This window comes from Leopardus geoffroyi, chromosome D1, assembly GCF_018350155.1.
Source record: "Leopardus geoffroyi isolate Oge1 chromosome D1, O.geoffroyi_Oge1_pat1.0, whole genome shotgun sequence".
In the NCBI taxonomy this organism is placed as follows: domain Eukaryota; kingdom Metazoa; phylum Chordata; class Mammalia; order Carnivora; family Felidae; genus Leopardus; species Leopardus geoffroyi.
The window spans coordinates 105530145-105546103 of NC_059329.1; the positions used below are offsets into that span (position 1 = coordinate 105530145).

General features: G+C 55.4%; 2 protein-coding genes across 7 annotated transcripts in view; one reads left to right on the plus strand and one right to left on the minus strand.

Moving 5' to 3' along the window:
• DDB1 (damage specific DNA binding protein 1) overlaps positions 1–2580 on the minus strand; it is a 29574-nt gene extending 26994 nt beyond the window's left edge. Inside the window, exons 1-2 of the mRNA XM_045485443.1 lie at positions 2297–2580; positions 930–1078 (exon numbers count right to left, since the gene is read on the minus strand). Coding sequence (XP_045341399.1) covers positions 930–1078; positions 2297–2516 — 369 coding nt within the window. The 5' untranslated portion in view covers positions 2517–2580. The remainder of the gene's footprint in view (positions 1–929; positions 1079–2296) is intronic.
• Positions 2581–2590: 10 nt separating this feature from the next.
• TKFC (triokinase and FMN cyclase) lies at positions 2591–15928 on the plus strand. 6 transcript variants are annotated; one of them, XM_045485447.1, is made up of 19 exons: positions 2646–2911; positions 3056–3150; positions 4054–4169; positions 6758–6947; positions 8047–8157; positions 8232–8413; positions 9168–9246; positions 9577–9666; positions 10418–10452; positions 10532–10616; positions 10708–10797; positions 11329–11445; positions 11762–11881; positions 12022–12159; positions 14309–14415; positions 14519–14622; positions 14760–14793; positions 14898–14987; positions 15358–15928. In XM_045485447.1, exons 3-19 carry the CDS (start codon positions 4167–4169, stop codon positions 15517–15519), a joined length of 1737 nt encoding a protein of 578 aa, XP_045341403.1. In that variant the 5' UTR covers positions 2646–2911; positions 3056–3150; positions 4054–4166; the 3' UTR covers positions 15520–15928. The 6 variants fall into 6 exon arrangements, with proteins under 6 accessions (XP_045341400.1, XP_045341406.1, XP_045341402.1 ...); XM_045485444.1 differs by lacking the exon at positions 3056–3150 and having other exon boundaries at positions 2591–2685; XM_045485446.1 differs by lacking the exon at positions 3056–3150 and having other exon boundaries at positions 2606–2699.
• The last annotated feature ends 31 nt before the right edge of the window (positions 15929–15959 follow it).

Sequence of the window (15959 nt, forward strand, 5' to 3'; positions counted from 1 at the left end):
AATCCCAGTGAATAGGTAACACACATCAGGTACACACACCCTAAGGGTGTGTGCAACAGGCCAGAACTAAAGCAGGTAAACATCTGGGCTTCACTTTGATGACTGTACTTGTCTCTGCCCTACCCACAGTAATGTCTTGTCTATTTCCATCTCAAGCTAATCTCTCATTCCATTCAAATTCTCCAAGATGAATGCAATGCCTCCTCTAATCCTCTCCCAACTATTCGAAGAGGGAAAAACATGTGAATAACGATGAGAGCTAAAATGGATCTACAAAAGTCTTACTTACTTATTAACAGAGACCCCAAAAGACTGAATATTTTGTTCCAAGGATTACAGTTGAAATTTTGAACCCACTGCTTTCTTGTCAGAGTCAGTTGGGATACAATGAAGCAACACAGATGAAAGCATTTGAGTTACAATGATGACGACAATACTATGATAACTATTAGTGTAACAGTAAATGCTTGCCATGTAATAGCTCCTATTATTATAACATTTCCTCTTCACAGTAACCCAGGAGATTTCATGTCGTTATCTCCACTCTGCACACAAGCCAATAAGGCTCTGAGGCTCTGAAAGGTTAGGTGACATCCAAAGTTAGAATCAATAAGGAATAAAACCAGGATGGCCCTCATCAAGAGCCTACTCTCTGAATCAGTATGGTGACCCACATTTCAAACCACTGTAGTCTCCCCTTCTAGAGAAGTCAACCTGACTTTTTTCCTAGTGACCCTGTTCTATATCTAGGAAGCTTGTTAAATAATATAAATTGAAACGTGCCATCCAAAAAAAAAAAAAAGAGAGAGAGAAAGAAAGAGAGAGAGAGAGAGAGACTTCTCTCCTAAACCCCATTCCACCCATCCCAAGCCAAAGTGAAACCATCCACAGGACAGTTCTTGTTGCTGGGCCCAACCCAGAGCACTTACCTTGGGCCTGAAAAGCTCCATGACAGCAATCTTCCCATACATGCCCACCTCTTTGACGGGCCGAAGCCCCTCAGCAGTGACCACATAGATCTCTAATCTCGTGTTTTTGGCAATCAACAGGTTCAGGTCTTCGGCTGATGTAAAGTGTCCTGAAAGAACAGATCCTCTAACTTTTGACGCCAGAACAGTATCTAAATAATCCTATCACTTGTCCTTAAATACCCCCAGAATTCACATTTATTTCAGAGTTCTCTGGCTCCCTCCATTCACTTCCTTCTTGCCAAATCCAGCACCTCAGAGAGTCTCACTTCATACATTCAAGAGAGCTACTTCCCTAATCAGACTAAGAAAACTGGCCTGGGCCTAAGAGCAGCATGTCCTTCAACTGACAATGACTGTGAAAACCTTTCAGATGGCTCTGTGCCCTCAAATTTTACTTTTCCTACTGCAGTGGCAGACTTATCTTCTCGGTAAGGGATGCTGGAGAAAGCGTTCACCTGCATTCAGTCCTTACCTACATTCTCACAAAATCTTGACCAAACAGACCGGATGGAATGCAAATTCTCAGAGCTTTATATCAAGACACCGTTTTGTCCACACCTCTTGCCTTCCCAGCAGTCGACCAAATAACCCCCCGTCCACACTCCCTCACAGCTTCCAACTCTCCAAACAACAAGAGTTTTGTTTTGGAATCGTGATTAGGATGTACACAAACATACAACTTTGAGGCCTTCATATTCTGCTGTGAACGTGGTTCAAGACGATTACTCCCAGAGTTCTGGACATCTGTGTCCTTTGTGATCCTTGTCTAGTCAACAAGGCAAACCCAACACGGGGCCGGGCCATCCGAACCCTCGGCTCTAGCAGCTCCCTCGAGTAAACAACAGCCCCAGGCAGAGAAGACTCCTCTCCTTCGGGTGAGAGCGTACATTCCTCACATCCCTCCACCTCCTGCACCTTCCAGGCTCTCCCACTGGAAAATTCTGACCCTAAGAAAGTCGCCATCGCCACCGCCCCTTCCCCTGACCACACGAGGCCAATCTCGCCCCCTCCCCCCGGCAACACCGTACAATCCACTCACACTTCGCTGTCTGTCCCGGTGGGGCCCGTCCCTGTCCCCGAGGCCAAGTGACCTCCCAGGACGAAAAGGGGACCCCCAAGCGCAGTTTTTACTCCCCAAAAGGCGCGTGCTTCTTTTAAGGACACCTTCTTTAAAGCCGTGGGCTGGCGGAGCTCCGTCGGCCGCCAGCACCTTCCATTCCCGGGACTCGGTCCCGCCCGGCCGCCCCAGGGGCCGCGGGCCTCCCTAGGCCTCGGTGCCCCCCCAGCTCCCTCCCTCGCGGGGTCCCCTGCCCCGGCAGCCTCACCGGTCACGCAGCCGTTCACGGCGGTGGGCTTCTGTGCCGTTACCACGTAGTTGTACGACATGTCGAGGTCTGGGGCGGCCCGTCGGCACTCGAGCGCAACGATAGAGAAATGGACACAGGCGAAGAGACAGGGGCCCCCACCCGCGCGCGGCGAACTCCAATGCCGCTGCCTCCGCCCCAGAGACACGTTGCAGGCCAGAGCGGCCGGGGCGCAGGGCATCACGGGACGGCCTCACCTGGCCTCTTGGAGGACTCACGGCGCCCTAGGCGGCCAACCAAAAGAGGCCCCGCCCCTAGAGGCCCCGCCCCGTCTCTTACCGCCTGAGCCTGGAGTACCCGGATGAGGGCGAGCCGTCGGGGGTCCTTATGCAGCGGCTGCGGTTTTGGAGGTGGCTGTGAGCGGGTGGGGGCCCCTTCCTCCGCCCTCGGAACCGACCCGCTGCCCTCAGCCCCCGTCCGCGTCTTTCGCCCAACCGAAGACCCCCGTCCTCTCCCTCTTCCATTGCTCGGAGAGTTCTCGGGGCTGATCTCCCTTTTGGAACCGGAAGTACTGCAGAGGTCTAAGAGGGTCAGGGAGGGGGCAGCGATTTGTGCACCTCCCAGATTGGAACCAAGGTCCGGACCTCTCCTTAGCACCCCCAGTTCCTCCAAACTCAGCCGGTACCCTCACCTGGCCCTAGGATGATCGATCACACTGCCTTACCCGGAGGACACCAGGAGCCTCACCTTTCCCCTTTTAAACTGTGTTTTATTTTTCAGATATGGGAGGGCCCGCTAGGCCACTTGCCCTCATTATTAGTGCCCCCGTTGCTGTAGAAATTCTGACCTCAAACACAAAACCGGAATTTCCCCGGGTGAGACCCTTAATGGCCCAGGAAAGCAGTCAGTCCTGCAATTTCCAGGCCACTCCACCTCAGAGAGGCTTTGCAAGGAAGGAATAGGAGGAGGACCACATGGCTTGGAGCACCTACAGCATGTCACAGAGAAGGCAACCCCCATTTTACAGATGAGGAAGCTGAGGCTCAGGGGAATTGGTTTACCTGAGATCTCCCCAGTAAGTCAGGCAGAGCTAGGTGGGGACCCTGGGTGCAGATTCTTTCTATTGCATATGCAGAGTGAGCACAAGACCTTGGATGACCCCAAGATACCTCTGAACAAGGCTGCACTGAAAGAAGCTAAAATGTCATTGCTGTTTACCTACGTAAACAAGGACTCTGCCTGACTTAGGAAGCACTGAATAGCCAGTGAAAAGAACACAGGCTTTGTAGAAAAACTAGGCCTGAGTTTGAGTCCTGACTCTTACCCGTATGACCTTGGACAAGTCATTAGAGCTCTCTGCCTGTTTCCCAGAAGTAAAATGGGGTCACAGACTCAGCTGCTCCCTTCCTGGTGTGGTGCCAAGACCAACTGCGTGAAGATCTTTATAAATGAATTCACTGCATGCGATGCCCATATAGGAGTTGAAGTTACTCCGTGGGTAAACGCCCCTTGGTGATGAGGTGGGTGCTGTTCTTGGGCATAAAAGCAGCCCTGTGCCCAGCATGGATCAGTCTGTCTTCTGGCAGCCAAGTGCAGGTGTGAACCTTGGTCAGCCCCATGCTCTTCTCCATTCGCAGCCCACGTACTAGAGTTTGGACTTGGATCAAAGTCTGGGGCAGCTCCCTCATTACTAGGGCCCTGGGTGCGTGATTGTGCCAGCAGGGTGCCAGTAGGCTGCCAGTGCCTCCAGCGGCTCATACTGTTATCCTCTCCTACAGGTGCTCCTATGACCTTTGCTGTGCTTAGACCCAGGTAGTACCCACAGGATCGCCCGGCCTCTGGCAGCTCAACGTGAAGGCGTGAACTCAGCTTGCGTCAGAGCCTCCCCACCATGGTGAGTCCCATGAGGGCCAGGGCAGAGGAAGGATACCGTGGCCTTAGAGCAGTGGGGGTGCCAGCCCTAGGCATGCTGGAGTTCCTTACACCCTGACAAAAAGACGCTGCTGCCTCCTGAGGTTCACAGAGGTTATGAGAGGAGAGGGGGTTATCCTCCCTCTCAGGGCCGGATCTCTGCTTCCCTCCATTTCCCAGCTGGTCCCAGCCGGGCCCGGGGCTGCAGCCTCTCAGTCCCTCCAAGGCCCATCTGCCCCTGGTCTCGGTCATACATTTAGATTAAAACATTTCTAGGTGCCTATTCTGTAATAGACACTGTAGCAGTCACAGGAGGAGTCACGAAGGATCTGGTGCCTGTTCCTGAACCTGAGGCAAGTGTGGGCTGGTCCCAGAGGTGTTCCTTACACCCTGTGGGTGGTACACCTCTGGTACACTGTGGGTGGCCCAGCATGCCCCTGGGCCTTACTCCAGGTCCACTCTAGAACTAGATCTGAACCAAAGCAGGCCTTGGAGAGACATGGGTTCACATTTCAGCCTGTCACCAACCAGCTGTGTGACCTTCTTATAAAAGACTTGATCTCTCTGAGGTTGTTTTTTGTTTTCCTCACCTGCCGTGCGAGGCATATTAGGGCCCACCTCCAAGTGGCCGTGAGGTGTTAATCAGACCTGAATCCGGGAGTCCTCACTCAGTGCCTAATCAACTTCCTTTACTTTTACTTTTCTAATCTCTCAGGCCACTGGGAACCAGGGTTGGCACGGTTGCCCGAGCCCCCCCGCCCTTCTGCCTCTGGTTGCAAATCCCAGGCAAGACTGACTGTCAGGAATGGCAGGGGGACACATTCTTGGAGGCTGGTGGCTCTGGAGGCTGGGCTTGAAGTTGAGACCAACTCAGAATTTCTTTGCGTATTCCAGTCCCCAGAGGGCTCTGAGAGCCACAAGCCCATGCCCTTACTAGGGCAAGACTTCTGTCACTCTCCGCCTCCCTTCAGCCCCTCGGGAAAGCAGCATGATAAGGCTAAAATGGGACTATCTTTGGAGCCAAGCAGACCTGGACACTCACTGGCTGTGTGACCCTGGGCAAAGTCACTAACCTATGCCTCGGTTTCCTCTTCCAGGCTAATCTTTCCTGCATAGTGTGGTTGGGAATATTAAATGAAGCATGCCCAGAAGCACTTAGACCCAGACCTCGCTCTCAGTCACTACTTGGGAACAGAGCCAGTCTTATTATTCTGCTCACTTCCTGCTGACCTGGGCTGCTCTCCTAATCCCAGAGCAGGTGGCTCGGCTTTGGCCCCTGCCAGAGTTTGCACAAAGGAACCGGATGCCCGTAGGTTTAGGGAAGGAGCCTCAGGGAGATGCACCTTGACAGGACCTGGCTCAAAGCCGCCCTGGGCCACCAGGTGGCGCTGGGATCCTGCCCTCTGGGTCCGTATTAGGCTCTAGTCTCTCTTTGGGACAAAGGCAGAACCCGCACCCTAGTCTGCAAACCTTGTTCAGCTAGCAAGGGAGAAAAGGGGAGTAGCTGCCTTTTATTCAGTTCTGACCCTACAGCAGGTATATGCTCTAGTTTATTAAGTTCCCAATTTGCCAAGGAAGACAAAGGTCAGAACGGTGAGGTGTCTTCCCTGAGCCTTCACAGCCGATGAGAGGCAGACGTGGGCTTTGAGCCCAAGCGCTTGTGACTGCAGAACCCAAATTCTCTTCTACTCCAGTCCCCACGCTGGCCGCCTCTGCCTGCACCCTGTGTCAGCTCAGCTCTCCCCTCAGGCAAGCTGCCCCACACCCTCCCAAGCGAGGTGTCCCATGGCCAGGTCCCACCTTCTACTTGTGAGGACCTGCCCACCTCTTCCTGACGGTCACTGGTTGCTCAGGTCATTCTAACTTGCTTCCTGGCCCGGCCACCGTATGCTTTCACACCTCCAGACCCTGGCGTGGACTCTTCCCCCCACCCGCAACCTGGAATATCCTTATCCTTTTTCCCTACCCCGGGCCTCTCGTGCCCTTTCCCTTCCTAACTCCTACCTGTCCTCACAAAGATTCTCGGGATCCGCCGAGGACACGGTGCGTTCCTCTCGTGCTGTACTTCCCACAGCACATGGAAATGATCTCTCTGCACTTCCATCAAGGGCAGGACCAACATTCTGTTAACTCTTTGCACACAGTGCCTAGCACCGGGCACACCAAGAGGCTCAGGAAATGTTTGTCCTGCACCAGAGGCCCGGCGGGAACAGGGTGCCTCCTCCAGGCACAGGAGCCTCGGCCTAGGGCTTCTCCTCCTTAGAAGAAGACTGTTGGGCCCTAATGTTATTGCATTCGTTAATACTCAGGATTCTAGGTCCCCTCTTTTATTTCTGCTGAAGCCATTTTCCCAGCCAAATTTGACCCATAGTCCAAAGCGCTTCATAAATTTTGCCCTGAATAAATGATCCCAAATTAAGAGAACTCCCAGAAGCAGCCACCTAAGAAAGGTATGCCCAGTTCGAGGAACTGCTGGGCCTTTGGGGTCTCCCTACGGTTAAGGGGTCCTAGCCGCAGCAGCGTGTCCCTGCCAACCACACCTGGAGCCTCCTCCCTGCTCTTCTCTCGCAGACATCCAAGAAGCTGGTGAACACGGTGGCAGGCTGTGCCGACGATGCCCTTGCTGGCCTGGTGGCCTGCAACCCCAACCTGCATCTCTTGCAGGGCCACCGCGTGGCCCTCCGTTCTGACCTGGACAGCCTCAAGGGCCGCGTGGCACTGCTGTCAGGTGGGGGCTCCGGCCATGAGCCTGCCCATGCCGGTGAGTAGTCTGGGCAGAGTGCACGGGCTCCTGGGAGATCCTCGGGGCTCCTGGGTGTTGAGGACAAAGCCCCGGTCGGGTCCCGGTTCCTCCTCTCCCAGTCCCTCAGGCTGAGATCCGGGGCCAGTCGTGGCCTTTCACTGGGCCTCGGTCTCTGTGTCTCTGAAGCACAAGGTTGGACCAGATGACCTCTGAGGCCCTTCCAGCTCTGCGAGTCAGTGATTCTGTGAATCCTGGCCTTCCAGGCCCACGTGACCCTTCCCCTCCTCCATGAAGCCTTCCTGACTTTTCCAGCCTAGAACCGTATACTTTTTCTGAATTCCCACCCTGCATTTTCGCATATAACGTGGACAGTCCTAGGTTGTTTCCTGTTCAGTGCCAGACATGGGAGTTTTCATTGAGCAATCCTGGGGGGCAGGGACCGGGCTTTGTATCGTCTGTAACTTTCCTGTCTCCCTCGGCAAAGCCATCCATCCACTGAGCACCATTCACGAGAACCTGTTGTTGCCTGGCACTGATTTGGGCGCTAGGCATGCACCAGTAAGTCAGAAAGATAAGGTACCTGCCCTCACAGAGCTTCTGTTCTCCTTTGGAGATGTGGTAACCAGGTAAACACACAGTGAAAGAGCATTCCAGGGGCATCTGGGTGGCTCGGTCAGTTAAGCATCCGACTTCGGCCCAGGTCGTGATCTCACCGTTCGTGGGTTCAAACCCTACGTTGGGCTTTGTGCTGTCAGTACAAACCCGCTTCGGATCCTCTGTCCCCCCCTCTACTGCCTCTCTGCTGCTGGTTCTCTCTCCCTCTCTCCAAATAAGTAAACTTTTTTTTTTTTTTTTTTTAAGAAGAGTGTTCCAGAGCGTGTAAGTCAAGTAGCAGAGACAGGAGAGCAGGGTAAAGGAACAGGGAGTCACTGGGGATGGGGCAGGGACTTGCCTCCGCTGGGAGGTCAGGGAAGGCCCTCCGAGGAGACAGACCCTGAGGAAAGGTCTGTGGAGGGTGACCCAGGTGTAGGCCTTGCCAAACCGTGAAGCCCAGGAGCACAGGAAACCCTGGGGACTGCAGGCCCAGGTCCCCAGCGAGCACCCGCTCTGTCTCCAGGTTTCGTAGGGAAGGGGATGCTGACAGGGGTCATCGCAGGAGCCGTGTTCACCTCCCCGGCGGTGGGCAGCATCCTGGCAGCCATCAGGGCAGTGGCCCAGGCAGGCACAGGTAAGCCTGGCGTGCAGGAGGGGCTGCTGCGGGGAGGCCAGGCACTGAGGGGGCCCTGCCGGCTGCCTCTGCAGTGGGGACCCTCCTCATCGTGAAGAACTACACTGGGGATCGGCTCAACTTCGGCCTGGCCCGGGAGCAGGCCCGGGCTGAGGGCATCCCCGTGGAGATGGTGGTCATCGGGGATGACAGCGCCTTCACCGTCCTGAAGAAGGCAGGCAGGCGGGGACTCTGCGGCACAGTGCTCATACACAAGGTGAGATTTCCCACCCGGGACACTGGCTGGCCGGCACCCCCCACCCCCAGCCTGCTCTTTCCAGCCAGCCCACCTCCCAAGAAGCCACTCCTTCCCCAGTGCGCCCTGATCCAGGAAGCCCCTTCAACTACCTAAGCAGAGAATAGAAGCATTCTCCCGGACCTTTCCCTCTCCTTTCCCCACACCCACCCCGTTGCCCTGTCCTAGTGATCCGACTCCCGAACGCCCCTATGACGCACGTGCCCCAGAGCCCCGCCCTTCCTGTCCCAGCCTTGGTTCAGGCGCCCATGTGCTCGTGCCCATGTGGTGGTCGCTGCTCCTCCCTGGGTTCCCTGCCAGCTTCCTGCCTACCCCTCCAGTATGTTCCCCACCCTGCCCCAGAGGTTTTGAAAATGTGTATCTGACCAGCTTGTTCACCTGCTGAAAGCCCCCCAGGCTTCTGAGAGTCAACCAGGGTTCCTTGGCCAGGTGTCCACTGACTAGCTGTGTGACACTGGACCAGTCACCTCCCTTCTTTGGGTCCATTTCTCTGTTTGCAAAGTCTCTTCTGGCTCCCAACACATTGGGGTTCTTGAAGATTCCTGGCAAGTGCACTGTGAACGCAAGAGGGTGCACTCTTCTGCCCTAAATGTGGTGGGCCGGGTTGAGGTGACGGTACTGAGATGCCCTCTTCCCAACTAGAAACTCAGCCCCAGCCGGTCGTCTACCCCCAAGTGGTACGGTGACCCCTTCCCCTCATTCTGTGCGGGTGCAGGTGGCAGGTGCCCTGGCTGAGGCAGGTGTAGGGCTGGAGGAAATCACAAATCGGGTGAGCGTGGTTGCCAAGGCCATGGGTGAGTGCCGGCCCAGGGATTTGGGAGGGGCCGGTGGGAGGTTGAGGCTGACCTTGGGACTGACTAGGAGCAGGTTCCCTGCAGCTGCATAGGAGGGCTTTCCAGGCTACTCCCCAGGGGCTGAGGGAACGTCTCCTGGGGGAGCTCCAGGGGACAGGTAGCTTGGGTCCCCAAGCTGGGTTTCTCTTCCACCACCGAGGTGAAGAGTCTGGTGGCCTGTGTCAGCCAAGAGGCTGCCGTGGACAGGGCTCCCGAGGTGTCTCTGCTGCCTGGCCCGATGCCCGGTGCCGAGAGCAGGATCTTTCTCACGCCTTGTCCTCATTCCCGCAGGAACCCTGGGAGTGAGCTTGTCCTCCTGCAGCGTCCCTGGCTCCAGACCCACCTTTGAGCTCTCACCGGACGAGGTGGAGCTAGGCCTGGGTGAGTTTGGGGCCACCTCTGTCCCGGCCGTGCCTGCACCTGGGTCTTGCCCACGTCTTATGCCCTGGGAGCTTTCCTCCCTGCTCACCTGGAGCAGGCGTCAAAGTAGTCTTTGTTGTTGGGGTTTTTTTAAGTTTATTTAAGTAATCTCTACACCCAACATGGGGCTTGGACTCACAACCCCAAGATCGAGACTTGCATGCTCTTCCGACAGAGCCAGCCGGGCGCCCGGGTCTTACTATTTTTATGTGGGCACTTGAGGCCCTTCTGGCCCGGCCTGCCTGGTCTCTTTACCTGCTTTACCGTCCACGCCCAGGGCTCTGGCCATGGGGGCTCTGTGCACCACCCACCTCCTTGTCTTTGTTCACACCACTTCTGGGCCCCTCTACCTCTGCCAGAAATCAGCCCTTCTTTCAAAGGGGGTCAGAGGCCACCCAGCTCCCTTCTTCCTCCCCCAACGCTTCCGAAGTGATAGGCAGAGGCCTCAGGTGGCGTCGCCGTGATTGCCTCTAGTTAAAGCTAACTAACTAGTTAAAAGTTAAGTAGTTAGGTTCTAGCTGTCTCCACTACCCAGCCATAAGCTCCCAGAGAGCGGACTGTGTAGCTTTCATTATTCTGTCCATTGCCCCCGACACTCCTCACATACACGGTGCCTAGCCTCGTGCTGAGTACTTAGTAAATCCTTGAGCAAAACATGAGGAGCAAATCCGCAGGCCCCGAGTGGGTCCACGGTGACCAAGTCTATCCACAGGGATCCACGGGGAAGCTGGCGTGCGCCGGATAAAGGTGAGAGGACTCCGTGGCCCAGGCTGGTGTAAGACCAAGGCCTCCCAACGCAGCTCACCCCGACTCTTCCTTCTGACAGATGGCATCCGCCGACGAGATCGTGACACTCATGCTCGACCACATGACGAACTCCTCCAACGTGTCCCATGTGCCCGTGCAGTCTGGTGAGGGGCTGTCACGCTGCCTCCCAGCCTTTCCTCCCACTCTGGGCAGGGGGCCTGGAGAGTCTCACCTAGGTGTCATGTCTGCCCACAGGCTCCTCAGTGGTGCTGATGGTCAACAACCTGGGTGGCTTGTCATTCCTGGAACTGGGCATCATGGCCGACGCGGCTGTCCGCTCTCTGGGTGAGCCCTGCATCGGAAGGGGACCTCCCCGACCCCTGGAGCTGCTTTCCCTGCAGCCCTTTGAAGCCAGACATGAGAAAAGCAGCCAAGATGGGGTCTTGAGATGGCCCAGAGCAGGGGCGTACAGGCAGACGAGCCCAAGTCAGGCCATCACTCTGCCAGCTGATGACTGGATGCCTTGAGCCTGTCTCCTTGTCAGCTAGGAAGTGGCAACAATAGTACCTGCTTTATAGGGTCGTTACGAGAATCACACGAGATTAAACAAACATAACGCACTTAGCATACGGCTTGGCACCTGCTGAGAACTCAGTAAAGGAGACTTGTAATTATCTCTCTTCCTTATAGAGGGGGCACCTCCAGGGAATGTGGTAATTCGGGGCATCCCTGAGGGAATCTGGCCCTCTCCCTACTAACCTCAGGACCCTAGCTTCCAAAGTCCTTGTTTCTCTCCGTTTCTTTCTCTGATGCTCTGAGGACAAGTGCCCACCTTCCTCTCATTCCCTCATGGACCTCCACACTCTGGTATTGCAGAGGGCCGCGGGGTGAAGATCGCCCGTGCCCTAGTGGGCACCTTCATGTCCGCCCTGGAGATGCCTGGCATTTCTCTCACCCTTCTGCTGGTGGATGAGCCTCTCCTGAAACTGATCGGTGAGACCTGGAAGCTGGGGTCATCCAAGCCTGGCCTCCTTGTGGCCAGGAGGAGCCATGGGGACTTGGAGACACCCCATCAGGGACCATGACCTCTGTGGAGAGGCCCTTTGTGGCTTCTCCAGCCTTCAGCTCTCACTTGAGGCGTTGGTAGTAGGATCCTCCCCAGGGACCCTTCACACTTCCCTTGTACACAGCAGGCACTCAGTACTTGCTTGTTGAGATGGAGGGAACCAGGCACAGGTGGGGAGTCCATGTCCCACTTAATCCCTGACCGGCTGACCTGTGTCTACAAGAGTCCTCCTGCTGTTCCTAGATGCTGAAACCACCGCATCAGCCTGGCCCAACGTGGCCAAGGTCTCCGTGACTGGGCGGAAGCGGAGCCGGGCAGCCCCTGCTGAGCCTCTGGAGGTCCCCGATTCCACTGCCACAGGAGGTACTGAGCTGTGCTATTAGGGAAGTGGCCCAGGGATTTGGCCTGAGCCCTGAGGGGTGTGGGGTAGATAAGGGATCTCCTACCCATGCCTCCCCACACGGGTCAAGTTCAGCCTCTTCCCTGCTGGCCTCCCTCTCTAGGCTTAGCCTCGAGGCAGACGGTGCTTGTGCTGGAACGGGTGTGTGCCACCCTCCTGGGCCTGGAGGAACATCTGAATGCCCTGGATCGAGCTGCCGGTGACGGGGATTGTGGCACCACCCATAGCCGTGCTGCCAGAGGTTGGTGCCAGGGTCCCTCTAGGGTTAAGAGAGGAGCTGGTGTAAAACATTGGTTCTGAGATTTTGGCATTTCACAAACCAGAACAATTTTTTTTTTTTTTTTTTGCGTTTATTTATTTTTGAGACAGAGAGAGAGCATGAATGGGGGAGGGGTCAGAGAGAGAGGGAGACACAGAATCTGAAACAGGCTCCAGGCTCTGAGCGGTCAGCACAGAGCCCAACATGGGGCTGAAACTCACAGATCATGAGATCGTGACCTGAGCTGAAGTCGGACGCTTAACTGACTGAGCCACCCAGGCGCCCCGAACCAGAACAATTTCAAAAGCACTGGGAGTGTTCACATGGGATGGACAACTTTTATTTTTCCCTGAGGTCATTCATAGGACCTGGCATCCCTTTCACCTGTTTTCGTAAGAAAAGGTTCTTCTAGGGGCATGTGGATGGTTCAGTCAGTTGAGCATCTGACTTCAGCTCAGGTCATGATCTTGCAGTTCGTGAGTTCAAGCCCCGCGTTGGGCTCTGTGCTGACAGCTCAGAACCTGGAGCCTGCTTTAGATTCTGTGTCTCCTTCTCTCTCTGCCCTTCCCTGCCATGCTCTTTCTCTCTCTTAAAAATAAACATTAAAAAAAATTTTTTAAGGAGCACCTGGGTGGCTCAGTCGGTTGAGCGTCCAACTTCGGCTCAGGTCATGATCTCACAGCTCGTGAGTTCGAGGCCCGCGTTGGGCTCTGGTGCTGACAGCTCGGAGCCTGGAGCCTGCTTCGGATTCTGTGTCTCCCTCTCTCTGCCCCTAACCCACTCGCGTTCCGTCTCTGTCTCTCTCAAAAATAAACATTAAAAAATATTTTTTTTAGAAGTTTCTTCAAACACTACAAATGTAGAAATGTTGTTATTGCAAAATAAAATATTTTTGGGGCGCCTGGGTGGCGCAGTCGGTTAAGCGTCCGACTTCAGCCAGGTCACGATCTCGCGGTCCGTGAGTTCGAGCCCCGCGTCAGGCTCTGGGCTGACGCTCAGAGCCTGGAGCCTGTTTCCGATTCTGTGTCTCCCTCTCTCTCTGCCCCTCCCCCGTTCATGCTCTGTCTCTCTCTCTCTCTGTCCCAAAAATAAATAATAAAAAAAAACGTTGAAAAAAAATAAATAAAATATTTTTTTGATAAAATTACGTATGTACATATGTACGTGTATACGTAAGCTCTAGGCCCAACATGGGGCTTGAACTCACAGCCCCAAGATCAAGAGTCGCATGTTCTACTGAGCCAGCCCGGTGCCCCAGTGTGTAATCTTTTATAGTGAATAATAACTTTCAGATTCAAGGAAAACTCATATAATTGTCCTTATGTTTCTCAGCTTACCCAGACTAATGAAAGGCTCTTAATTATCCAGCCACCATGGGCTGGATTCCATCAAGAATTAGGCCCACCCCGGGCCTGGCACCGCTCTGCGGCTCTGAATACAATAGTGAGCCAAGCAGATAAAACTCCCTGCCCTCGTGGCTTATGTACGGGTGGGGGAGGCAAACAGCCGACAAGGAGTATCCAGGAAGGAGGACGCAGGGCAAAGGGCCGAGAAGTGAAGCAGGGGCTTGAGGCAGGGAACGCCAGGCCGAGGGTGTCCGGGGCATGCCTCAGCTTCTGGGTGACAGGTGCCAAGGTCCCTGTCAGTCCCGGTTTCCCACTGCTCTGCAGACTGCCCAGAGAGTGTAGAAAAGGAGCTTTGGGGGGGGGGGGGGGGGGGGCGCCTGGGTGGCTCAATCGGTTAAGCGGCTGACTTCGGCTCAGGTCATGATCTCACGGTCCGTGAGTTCGAGCCCCGTGTCGGGCTCTGTGCTGACAGCTCAGAGCCTGGAGCCTGTTTCAGATTCTGTGTCTCCCTCTCTCTGACCCTCCCCCGTTCATGCTCTGTCTCTCTGTCCCAAAAATAAATAAACGTTGAAAAAAAAAAATTAAAAAAAAATAAAATAAAATAAAAAAGAAAAAAAAATTAAAAAAAAAAAAAGAAAGAAAAGGAGCTTTGGGAATCTCCCGAGGTTGGATTCCTCAGCCTCTTCCTGTGACCATTACTTCAGCCTGGCAGCGAGGCCTGGGTGCTTGGTTGGGGTCCAGGCAGATGGCAGAGTCTGAATTCTTCGATGATTTTCTGTCTGCAGCAATCCAAGGGTGGCTGAAGGAGGGTCCACCCCCTGCCAGCCCTGCCCAGCTACTCTCCAAACTGTCTCTCCTGCTGCTAGAGAAGATGGGAGGCTCCTCTGGGGCGGTGAGTGCCGGCAGCCCCTGGGACTGGAGGGCTGACAGAGGGATCCCCCGGTTGGCTAAGGCCCAGGCCAGCCCCGTGTGCTCAGCGTTTTGGTCCTTCCCAGCTCTATGGCCTGTTCCTGACTGCGGCGGCCCAGCCACTCAAGGCCAAGACAGACCTGCCAGCCTGGTCTGCTGCCATGGATGCCGGCCTGGAGGCCATGCAGAAGTGAGCCAGAGCCCTGGGCCTGAGACCAAGGGTGGACTGGGGGCAGTAGATGATGTCGCCCACTCCCAGCCAGGCCCGATCCCCACTCCTAAAGTGACTCCCTGCAGGGAGTCCCACACATTCTCTTTCCCTGCCAGGTACGGGAAGGCTGCTCCAGGGGACAGGACTATGGTGTGTATTCAGCCCAGCCCTTCCCTCTTTTGAGTATAGAGGCCCTGAAGGCCCCCCTCTGTGGCAGGGCCTCTCCTCAGTCCCCTTTCCCTCACCTTGTCCAGCTGGACTCCCTGTGGGCAGCAGGACAGGAGCTCCAAGCCTGGAAGAGCCCAGGGGCCAATCTGTTCCATGTTTTGACGAAAGCAGTCCAGGTGAGTGAGGCTGGGACCCAGCCACCCAGGAAGACAGGCTTGGAGCCACTAGGCTCCCATCTCTATGTGACCCTGAACAAGTTAATATCCTTCGTGTACCTGTTTCCTCCTCTGAACAGGGAGAGGAGTACCTATCTCAGGGGTACTGTGAGGCTAAGAGAGATGTGCAGCCCCAGCACAGTGTCTAGGACATAGCAAGCCCTCAGGAGATGGTAATTCTTGCCCTGCCAGACGTATGTGAGAGGTGACCTCTCCACCCTGGTGACAGTACTCAGGGCGTTGATAGGGCTGGGGCAGAGGGGTGCAGGGTCCGTGGGAGGAAGGAGGCCTGGTGGCTTGTCTTTGAGCCTGCTCCCATGTTCCCACTCAGAGTGCGGAGGCTGCAGCCGAGGCCACCAAGACTATGGAAGCGGGAGCCGGGAGAGCCAGTTACATCAGCTCTGCGCGGCTGGATCAGCCGGACCCTGGGGCAGTGGCCACGGCCGCCATTCTCCGGGCCATCCTGGAGGCCCTGCAGCCGGAGGGTGTGTGAGCGCCTCCTGGGCCTCTGTGCCCCTCTCACCGCGGCTCAGCGGTGGCCACTGGCAGTTCCTCCTGTCTTCCAGCGGTGACCCTCCCTGTCCCCTTGCCCCCAGGGCCTGTCCTGAGTTTGGCAGGGAACCCTCTACCAACCTCCAGAATTCCTACAGAAACTGCAGGCCCAGAGTGGGTCATGTACCACCTTAGCGCTGCCCTTTCCCTCTTCAGGGAGGTAGAATTCTGAGGTCATGCTGCTCTGCCCCAGCCACCTCGAGGCCTCAGTGATAGGCATTTTCCTTGGGTGGCAACATGGCCTTTAACTGGCCATGCTAATTTGGTTTTAAGGCTTCCTGTGAAAGGCCTTCCGATCTTGACCCTGAGCCATTGTGAAAAACAAGCGAATAAACCACATGGAAGCAAGAGCTCCGGCTTCTGCTGAGGGAGATTTTTCCC